General features: G+C 39.5%; 1 protein-coding gene across 6 annotated transcripts in view; it reads left to right on the forward strand.

The window, feature by feature from the left end:
- LOC122841093 (rap guanine nucleotide exchange factor 4-like) overlaps positions 1-9,408 on the forward strand; it is a 33,773-nt gene extending 24,365 nt beyond the window's left edge. For all 6 annotated transcript variants that reach the window (XM_044134105.1, XM_044134104.1, XM_044134101.1 and 3 more), the window contains 22 exons: positions 45-228; positions 402-486; positions 875-935; positions 1,795-1,871; positions 2,391-2,537; positions 2,740-2,834; positions 3,467-3,552; positions 4,294-4,372; positions 4,877-5,027; positions 5,118-5,206; positions 5,287-5,314; positions 5,414-5,489; positions 6,032-6,178; positions 6,271-6,368; positions 6,455-6,580; positions 6,688-6,866; positions 6,958-7,048; positions 7,172-7,222; positions 7,908-7,995; positions 8,201-8,265; positions 8,371-8,425; positions 8,797-9,408. In XM_044134105.1, the coding sequence (XP_043990040.1) occupies positions 45-228; positions 402-486; positions 875-935; positions 1,795-1,871; positions 2,391-2,537; positions 2,740-2,834; positions 3,467-3,552; positions 4,294-4,372; positions 4,877-5,027; positions 5,118-5,206; positions 5,287-5,314; positions 5,414-5,489; positions 6,032-6,178; positions 6,271-6,368; positions 6,455-6,580; positions 6,688-6,866; positions 6,958-7,048; positions 7,172-7,222; positions 7,908-7,995; positions 8,201-8,265; positions 8,371-8,425; positions 8,797-8,924 (2,186 nt within the window). In that variant the 3' untranslated portion in view covers positions 8,925-9,408. The remainder of the gene's footprint in view (positions 1-44; positions 229-401; positions 487-874; positions 936-1,794; positions 1,872-2,390; positions 2,538-2,739; positions 2,835-3,466; positions 3,553-4,293; positions 4,373-4,876; positions 5,028-5,117; positions 5,207-5,286; positions 5,315-5,413; positions 5,490-6,031; positions 6,179-6,270; positions 6,369-6,454; positions 6,581-6,687; positions 6,867-6,957; positions 7,049-7,171; positions 7,223-7,907; positions 7,996-8,200; positions 8,266-8,370; positions 8,426-8,796) is intronic.
- Positions 9,409-9,821: the final 413 nt, after the last annotated feature.

The raw sequence follows: 9,821 nt of genomic DNA on the forward strand, positions 1-9,821 counted from the left end.
CAGAGATTTAAAAATTGACACTACATATCGTGTATTAAACTCAGTGGACCAGGAACTGGGCTTCCACGACAAGTACCTGTTCTATCGATTCCTTGATGACGAGGAGGAGGACACACCGCTGCCCAGTGAAGAAGAGAAGAGAGAGAGTGAGGAAGAGCTGCCGGAGACCATCTTGTTTCTGGCTCAGATCGGCCCAGACGCTCTGCTGCGCATGATCTTAAGGAAGCCGTAAGAAGCCTTTGTGCATTATTTACTGCACTGTAAACTTAGTCCAGAGAGGCTAAAGATAAAATAATCTCTAAAGATTATGTGTGACATTAATTGTACAGATGGGAAGTTGAGGGCATGCAGAAAATCTTCCCTGGTGGGTTTATTCTGACGAAGCCTCTGTGTGTCTGTAGGCCTGGGCAGAGGACAGCAGATGACCTGGAGATTATCTACGATGAGCTGCTTCACATCAAGGCCTTATCTCACCTCTCCAACACTGTGAGTCTGTTGCTTCACTTTTGGTTTGTCTTTGTGGCATCAAATAACGGGTTCTCACCAGAACAGCCTGACACAGTTTTCTTGATCCTTGTAGGGAAAGTGTTGAAATTCACGTCAGTTCATAAAGGTTTTGTTTTGTGTTACGTGGTTTGATGAATCAAACTGAAAATTATGGTCATAATCAAATCAAAACGCCACTGTTGATATTAATATCATCATGTTCAATCATGATTGATCACAGTCATGACTAGCCTTCCGCTGAGATTAGAGGTCTCCATGTGTGGCCGTTGTTAAGAAAACATTGATAGTTTTCATTCAACCCTGGCATATAAACAGAGGTGGTATAGATTTACGGTTTTTGTTTTGTTTCTGTATTTTTTGTTTGCAGGTGAAGAGGGAACTGGCAAGCGTTGTGATTTTTGAATCACATGCAAAAGCTGGAACTGTGTGTAAGTTTTATGTTACTAGGGTGTATTGTAAATATGTTGCTCAAAATTGACCTTTACTCAAATTTGTTCCTTTTCTTCCATAGTTTTAGTGAATCCTGTCCCAATAATGTATTTAAGTTAAAACTTCCTGAATGTTATTGTACTTGTAAGGACTGGAGGTGGACTGATGGACAGATTTATGTAACAGACAAACAAAAATTGAAAGGAGACATAATCTTTCAAAAAATTTTCCAAATAAAATTCTGAAAATTCGGTTTAAATTTGTATTCGGCCCATTTTGTACTGAGACCAGTGAATAAAATCTGGTGCAACAAATTTTCTTCAAAAATGTACTCCAGCTGTTTGTAGTTCAATCTAATCATAAATACAGCTTTTTTGTGAAGTTTTGTTTGACAGCATCAGTGAACAGCATCATGAAGAACAGGGAACACACCAAATAGTTCAGGAGGAAAGTTGAGGAAGGTTCTAAATCAGAGCTTTTTATGAAACAACATGCCGAGCTTTGGGCACAACAAACATGTGGGAGAAGGAGGTCTGGTCAGACGACACAAAATTTGCTTTTTGGCCAACATGCAAAACACAATTTGTGTCACCAAGCACTAACGACACAAACGCCATCCCCACCAAGATGGGGGAGGGCCGCCTCATGCTGTGGGGTTGCTTTTCTATAGCATGAACAATTCAGCTGCTACTAGAGTCTGTTAGCCTTTCACCTAAAATTACAATAAAACATGTTACACTTGCCACTTTGCAGTTTAACAAAATAAAATAATAAAAAAATGCATTTCCCTACATGACTGAGTAAAGATGATTATATATATACATATCTGATATTTGTGTGTGTGTTTTTATTTTTCAGTGTTCAACCAAGGAGAGGAGGGCACCTCTTGGTACATCATCCAGAAGGGCTCTGTAAATGTGGTCATCTATGGCAAGGTGGGTAGGTGTGCCTGGATGCATTCGTCCACTAGCTGGACATCAGCTGGTATGTCCTCACACATGAGCCTTTTTTCCGATTTTCCACTTCATCTGAAAGCGTTTCTTCTGTCTGTAATGGATGAGACTGTAGAAGTTATCATATCTGACCTGAACGCACAAGAGCATTTGGGCTCTTTGGAGACGGGAAACACCGATAACGCAGTTTGGCAAAAACATCCAGGACCCAGCTTGACTCATCCCAATGACTAACTGGCCTGATGGATTGCATGCATAGACAAAAATCCCGCCACGCTACTTGTGTGCAAACAAATGCTGCGGATGCACGCTGCGATCACACATTTACATTTATAATTGGCTCTTTGCAAATGAACAGACTGATGATTCATCGCTGCCCTGCTTGTGCTCCTGTCTGGTGTCTATTCTGGGCTCTGGATGACTCTCAGGTCGCCTTCGTGTCGGAGCTCATTTGTGTCTGACTGCGACCTTCTCTCTGTGTTCATTTTATGGATGTTTTAGGGAGTGGTGTGCACTCTCCATGAGGGGGATGACTTTGGCAAGCTAGCCCTGGTTACAGATTCCCCTCGCGCTGCCTCCATCGTCCTGAGAGAGGACAACTGCCACTTCCTCCGTGTGGATAAGGAGGACTTCAACAGGATACTCAGGGTTGGACTTTTTTTTATTTATTTATTTTTTTAAAGACATCTCAAAACATTTAGTTCCCTATTTTAAAATACTCCTGGGAGTCTTTTGATTAGATATAATGAACATTGTTGCTTAGACTTTGTCTCCCTCCTGTGTCGGGTCGGCTGTGCTGCACTGCAGAGCCTATATTTACACTGATGCTGTTCTAAATTTATGTTTGCAGGATGTGGAAGCCAACACAGTGCGTTTGAAAGAGCATGAACAAGCTGTGCTGGTTTTAGAAAAAAGCCACAGGGCATCCACGTTGGGAAGCATCAAGTAAGTGATACGTGTGGATCCAAAAATAATGCCCACGATAGTCTTAATTATTTTTAGAGAATGAGATCAGATCAGCCCAATTCTGGCTTCTACTTCCACAGTGGATCATCATGTATTTAAAATGACTTTCAGCATGGAGTAAACATTTACTTACATAAGTCTGTTTGAAGCCATAAATACCATAAATGTATCCAAATTGAGAAGATGAAAACTCACAGACCTATTATGTTTGTTTTATTTACATATTTGGGGCTGGTGTGTCATTACCCTAATTTTCGGAACATGCAGAGTGCTTAACAAGTCTTATAATCAAATTGTAAATAAATACAAATTTAATGCAGAAATGTAATGTTTCAATTGTTGACTTTGAATTGTCTTGTTGCTGAAATGTGCTGTGCAAATAAGATTTGATGTGATTTTGAGTTTAATCATATATATTGTGTATTATTTTTCAACTGATTATTTAACTTCTGTCATATATATTGTGTATTATTTTACAACTGATTATTCAACTTCTGGTTTATATTAATAAAAATTAACATTTTAGAATAGACAGAATAGAATAGACAACATGATACTTTCTCTAAGTGTACATTTTTTTCAGTGCTTTTTAAATTTCTAATTTTTTGCAGATACACTGTGATATCAGGAACGCCAGAGAAGATTCTTGAGCACTTCCTGGAGACTATGAGACTGGACATTCATCACAACGAACCAGGTAACGGTAGAGAAAAATAAATAAAAATACAGGAGCTGTATCAACTTTTCATTGATTGAAAAGATGCTCTAAAAATGTAGAACTGAAAATTAAACCGATGACCCCACTGCGATACATTTCAAAGTACAATCAGAAATAAACAGTTTAAAGCAATCAGTAACTGCAAGCAGGCACTCTCAGTTCTAAATCAGAAACAGCTTAGGGAGGAGGCTAGAGACTGTAGAAAAATATGTATAAATATCAAATAAGAAAAAAAAAATTAAACAAAAGCTACAAAAAAATTGCCCTAACCATCAAAAATACTGAGAACAGCTGCAGTGTCTTTTGGTTTATGCTCCTGTGTTCAAAATTTGTTGTTTTTAGAGTAAAATACCATTACAACGCTACTATGAAGATGATTGGTCTAAAGTAGTTGCTGTGGAGATTAACCAATCAGATGTTAACAGCAGTTTTTCAGTGCTGCTGAAAGAACTGCAGCACAGACACCTTGATGACGGCACATTTTAATTAATTAATTTCTAATTTAAAAATTTAATATTACACATTCACTGTTGACTAAATGATTTTTTGATGTGCTGAATGATCTGTTTTGGGTCTTTGTACATCTATCTAGTAGGAAGGATCTTTACAGTTAGCTCCGTCACCATTACCTTTTGAAACTCTTTTTTCCTTTGTGCTTCGCTGTGCTCTTCTTCTCCGTCCCCTGACTCTGTTCTGTCTGTTGTTTCTCTTACCTTTCAGACCCAGCAGTGGATGATTTTGTTCTCATGCACTGTGTCTTCATGCCAAACAGCCAGCTATGCCCTCTACTAATGGCACAATATCCTTTTTATGTTGCTCTTCAAACTTTTCATGCGTTAGGGTTAATGTGATGCCCTATGAATGTAATGCACGCAAAACAGTTTGCATTGTATTAACTCTTGTAGTGATGTCATCGATTTGGTTGCGACATTTACCCGCATTAGCTCTCGCCATCAACACACAGGCAACCAGAGGCTTCGTTTTTTTCTGAATTGTATGAAATCCCCCTATTTCACCAGAATCAAATCACATGTCCTGGTCTTTCTTTCTTTTTTTCTTTTTTTTTTTTTAGAAATGCCCATAATACATATTCTCTTGACATAGCTTTAATTGATGCATGCATTAACTCATAAGTGAAGTATTGACTGTAAGAGAAATAGCTTGAATTCAGATTGATTCTGTATCAATTCAACCTAAACAAAATCTGATATAAAATCAACATCTTAGATAAAGATAAAATCTTTAAGTTCAGTAGGGCATCGGATGTGCATTACTTGTTGTTTTCCTTAAACCCTGGGTGTACCTACCATGTGGTCTCTCCACCGGGCTCTGAACAGGAGAGGCTGGAGTACACACTCAACAATAAAAGGAGGGCCCTCGTTCTGACCCTGCGCTGGGCGAACACACACACCTACCTGCTACAGGAGGAGCCTGCTGCAATCTCTTTCCTGGAGGTTAATATAGCATGATTTTTATTTTTATTTTTTTAAATGAAACCAGGTACTTGGCTGCTTCCCGGAGCTCTGACTTGTTGTTCCCTGAAGGAGCTGTATGGAAGTGTGTCCAATGATTCTCGGACTCTCAGAGGTCTCAAAGACTTGGTGCCTGACCTGGAGAAAGTGGTGAAGTTACAGTATGCATCAGCTTCTCAATTTAAATCATTAAGTGTGATTTCTTAGAGCTTGAAGTTAAATTTGTTGGTTTTCTTTGCAGCTCAGAGGAAGTCAAATCAACTAAAAAGGTTCGCAAAGAGCAGTGATAAGTATTACTGTTCACTGTTTGTGCTATGCTTTTGCCAACTGCATCGCAGTAATGTGGGTAATGACATGTGATTCAACAGAAGACCCTGATTCGACAGTTCAGCAATGGGGAGGAACGGCTGCAGAAAAAACAGCCAATTAGGAATCAAGATGACAGTAAGTCGCCCTGTAATCATTTGACACTGACAGCTAGCTGTTGATTGCTATGAAATTTACTGGCTAGAAAAATGCGTCATAATTCAAATTCAATAAATGTTAAGTGATAAGACTGTTTTTTTCACATCTGAGTGTGACACGGTGATAAGAAGAGGCAGCAAAAATAAGACCCGGTCTCAGACGGTCAAGCAGAATATTTTTACAAATACATTTCAGGCCACTTTCAATTTGGTAAAGATGTCTAAAAGCCATTGAAATTTTCAATGGATTATTCCCATTGAAATATGAAAAACTCTTTCAGCACGAGTTGAACTTCGTGCTGAAATGTGCTACAAAAACCATCAGTAATGCAGGAATTTATTTCAAGGCTTGTTGACCATTGCTTCCAGGAAATACTGGCCAGCATGATAACTGAATAAACATCTGACAGGATTTATTCTTATGTCTACAAGTTTTAAAAGCTAAATCTGACATCGCAGTTTAGAAGCTAGCTAACTCTTACCATGCCTGGGTTCTTCAATTATCTTTCTACCTGTGTGAAGTCCTCTTGAAGGTCTACTGCAGTGACCACACCTACACTACTATCAGGATTCCAGTGGCGGCGACCGGGAAGGAGGTCATCAGCGCTGTTTCGGACAAACTTGGCACCACTGAGGAGCTGCTGCTGGTCCACCTCAGCTCTGCTGGTGGTGAGAAAACAGAACGCAGAGCATCTAGAAATTTATTTGAATACAGCAGCATTGATATAATATGATTTTTTTCACCCCTTTGTCTGTGACAGAAAAGCAGATGTTGAAACCTAATGACGTGTCGGTGTTTTCTCCGTTGAGCATAAACGGTCGTCTGTTCGCCTGTCCTCGAGAGCAGCTCGGCAGTCTGGTGAGCAACTAATGTGGCTGCTGTTCTCTTATCCCAGCCGTGCCCGCGAATTTAGAAATACACAAGCGTCTTCCTGTTTGTGGCAGGCTCCTCTTCCGGACCAGGAAGGCCCGTCTGCTGGCTCCATGTCAACCTTTGAGTTGATGAGCTCCAAGGACTTGGCCTATCAGATGACCATGTTCGACTGGGAGCTGTTCAGCTGCGTTCATGAGGTGTTGTGTACTGAAAATCTCGTGTTTGTCGGTAAGATAAAGAAGACATGAAACAGGTTTCGTGACTGTAATGTATGTCTGTGTGTTTTCTCTGTGCTTTCCCTCAGCATGAGCTGCTCTACCACACGTTTGGACGCCATAGCTTCAGAAGAACCACAGCTAATCTGGACTTGTTCCTGAGGAGATTCAACCAGGTTCAGCTGTGGGTGGTCACTGAGGTCTGCCTCTGCACTCAGCTCAGCAAGAGAGTGCAGCTTCTTAAGAAGTTCATCAAGATAGCTGCACAGTGGGTACATTTAGTGAATGCAGAAGATAGTAGCAGATAGCAATAAAAAAATGTAGACTATTATTACACGAATTCCCTTTGTTGTCTGTAGCTGTCGAGAATTTAAGAACCTCAATTCATTCTTTGCCATCATTATGGGGATGAGCAACCCTGCTGTCAGCAGGCTGAGCCAGACATGGGAGGTAAAGCTTTCAGCAAAACCAACTAATCCACGAGTTAATCTACTGTAAACCTAATCTACATAAGAACTGTAGAAAAATCTCCTGTCATATTGATTCTGTTGTGTGTTTTTTTGTCTTTGACAGAAACTCCCCAGCAAGTTTAAGAAGTTTTATGCGGAGTTTGAGAGCATGATGGTGAGCTTCGCGTTGAAATGCGTTATTAACATTGTCCTACCGTTAAATTTTTTTTAATTTAATCCAATGTTTTATAAATGTTTGAGATTTATTCAGTAAGATCAGCGTAATATAGATCATATTTTCTTGCTTAGTCTTGTTTTTCTTTACAGTAATCTAAAAAATAAACAAACCCAGCTCTGCACTGAAATATACAGTTAAAGATGTGTCAAAATGGTCTTGTGAAACTTGAGATGTGCAGAAACTGTTGGTTCCTCTAAATCAGGACTGATTTACTGTTTGCTACTGCTATGATTTGAGCAGTGGAAGTGTTAGATTTAACATTATATTTGCATTTCCAATGCATTTTTAAGGTATGTCATTTTTTTATTGTTTTGTTTGATTGGAAAATATTAAATTGGCTAAAGGGATGCCAAGTGCACCTTTAATTGTACTACTTCTGATTTTGTTTAACACAATTATTCCTTAAATAAATATTCTCATGCTATTTGAATAAACAATAATTTTTCCACATGTTTACCAGGGGTTGCCAGTAATTGTGGCTGGCACATTAAATGCTTGAAAACCAAAGAACAAATCTAACATTGTATCTACTCTCCAAGTTTCAGTGTATTTTTTTATTTTATTTAGAGATTTGACCTTTGTGGTTTTTAGAAATTAACCTCACTTCTCCGTTTTACAACAGGACCCGTCGAGAAACCACCGATCTTACCGACTTACTGTTACCAAGCTGGAGCCACCAATCATCCCCTTCATGCCGCTGCTTCTCAAAGGTGTGATTCCGAGCAGCTGTGTCCTCTCTGATATAGTTTTTAAAAATATACACACAAACACAGATTCAGCTAGTATTTTAAACAAGAAAAACTTCAAGACACAAATTGTCTTCGAAGAGCTCCAGTTTTCCTTTCCCGTGCTCCAAATATGCAACATGTTGCTCTTTTTATTGCTAACAGATGATCTTTGCTGCCTTCTTTACAGATATGACTTTTACACATGAGGGCAACAAGACTTTTATTGACAATATGGTCAATTTTGAGAAAATGGTGAGTTCTTTTGATCTTAAAAAGTCAGATAAATATTTTTCTGACTGCATCAAAGTTCCTCCTGTTCAGACATAATAATCTAACACACTGCTATCGTTTCATCAGCGTATTATAGCAAACACAATTCGACAAGTGAGACACTGTCGAAGCCAACCGTTCAGTAAGTTCGTACGTTATTAAACAGCAGCACTATTGGCATTTTGCTCCCTTTTTTCACATATTGTCACATTGCAACAACCAAATTTCAGTTTTTAGTGCGTAGGGACACTAGTGGGGGACAGATCATGAACATATAGCCTTACGTAGGATCATATATTTTGTTAACTTCTGAATGCAAATTCTGGCTTATTAGAGCATCAGAGTAAATAATGGTAATGCATGCTGCACAAGCTCTGTGACGCTATATCTCATAAAATCCCTATAAATACATTAAAGTTTGTGGCTGCAATGTGACAAATGTGAAAGACGTGGAAGGAGCGTGAATACTTAAAGCAAGGCTGCAGTACCAAATGTTTCTCTGTGCCCCGTCAGATCCCGACATTTGCCAGCCAAACAAGAATCAGGCGGAGGTGCGGGGCTACGTTAGGAAACTCTGCGTGATCGACAACCAGAGGGCTCTAACGCAGCTCTCCTACAGGCTGGAGCCTCGGCGGACATGAGCTGCAAACCCTCCACCGCCCACGCCTTCGCTCCGTGACATTAGCGTAAAGTACACAGACGCGTCACCTGTTTGACGCAACTCAACAAGTGGACTTGTAGTAGCAAATCACAGCAGTGATTCCTAGAACTACGACGGGCTACCGTGGCTCAAGGACTCATACTGTGCCGTAAAACGCCTCCTGCTGCTGGACTGAAGGAAACCGTTTCAGCTGCTCTCCTGTTGCTCTGTCTTAAACCCTTGACCGATTGTTTATATTGTGCCAGTTAGTACTGTTTTACAGGCCTGCTAGATAGATCTGTAGTGTATAGAACGTGAATCAAATATCCTGCATGGTTGAACTTCATAGGCTTTGTGTTCTATACAGTGGATTTCTATCAGAGTGTCCTGTATTGTTGTGTTAAACCCAGAGGAAGCAGAGTTTACAATGAAAGACTGTACCTGCCCGTTGAACCAACTTACCGACGTTAGTGTTTTAGACTTTTTTTTTAAAAAAATAACCTATTATATACAGAAATCTGAAAGTACATATTTGCCTAATAATCTAAATTATTCTAATCAAAGTATTTAAAATCTGTAGGATTATACATGTAAAATGATTTAACAGAGTATTAGTTTGATCAGAGCCCTGAAGGTGTCACAAAGTGTTTAAAAGGGACACTAAAGTATTACATTTTAAGTCACAGAGATAAGAAGCAGTATCTCTTAGAAAATGCAATTGCCTGATTGGAGCTATAAATCTGTTGTGGTTTTTAGTTGACCTTCTAAAGGGAACCCCAGTCTTATCTACCAGTTGTGTTCAGTTCCGTGTGGTTTTATTTTTGTACATTCGGAGTGCGTGCCGTTCCATTTTTCGTTTGATCTCAGGATCTTTTGCTGTGATGATGTGTTGAGAAAT

This window comes from Gambusia affinis, linkage group LG12 (genome assembly GCF_019740435.1).
Source record: "Gambusia affinis linkage group LG12, SWU_Gaff_1.0, whole genome shotgun sequence".
In the NCBI taxonomy this organism is placed as follows: Eukaryota; Metazoa; Chordata; class Actinopteri; order Cyprinodontiformes; family Poeciliidae; genus Gambusia; species Gambusia affinis.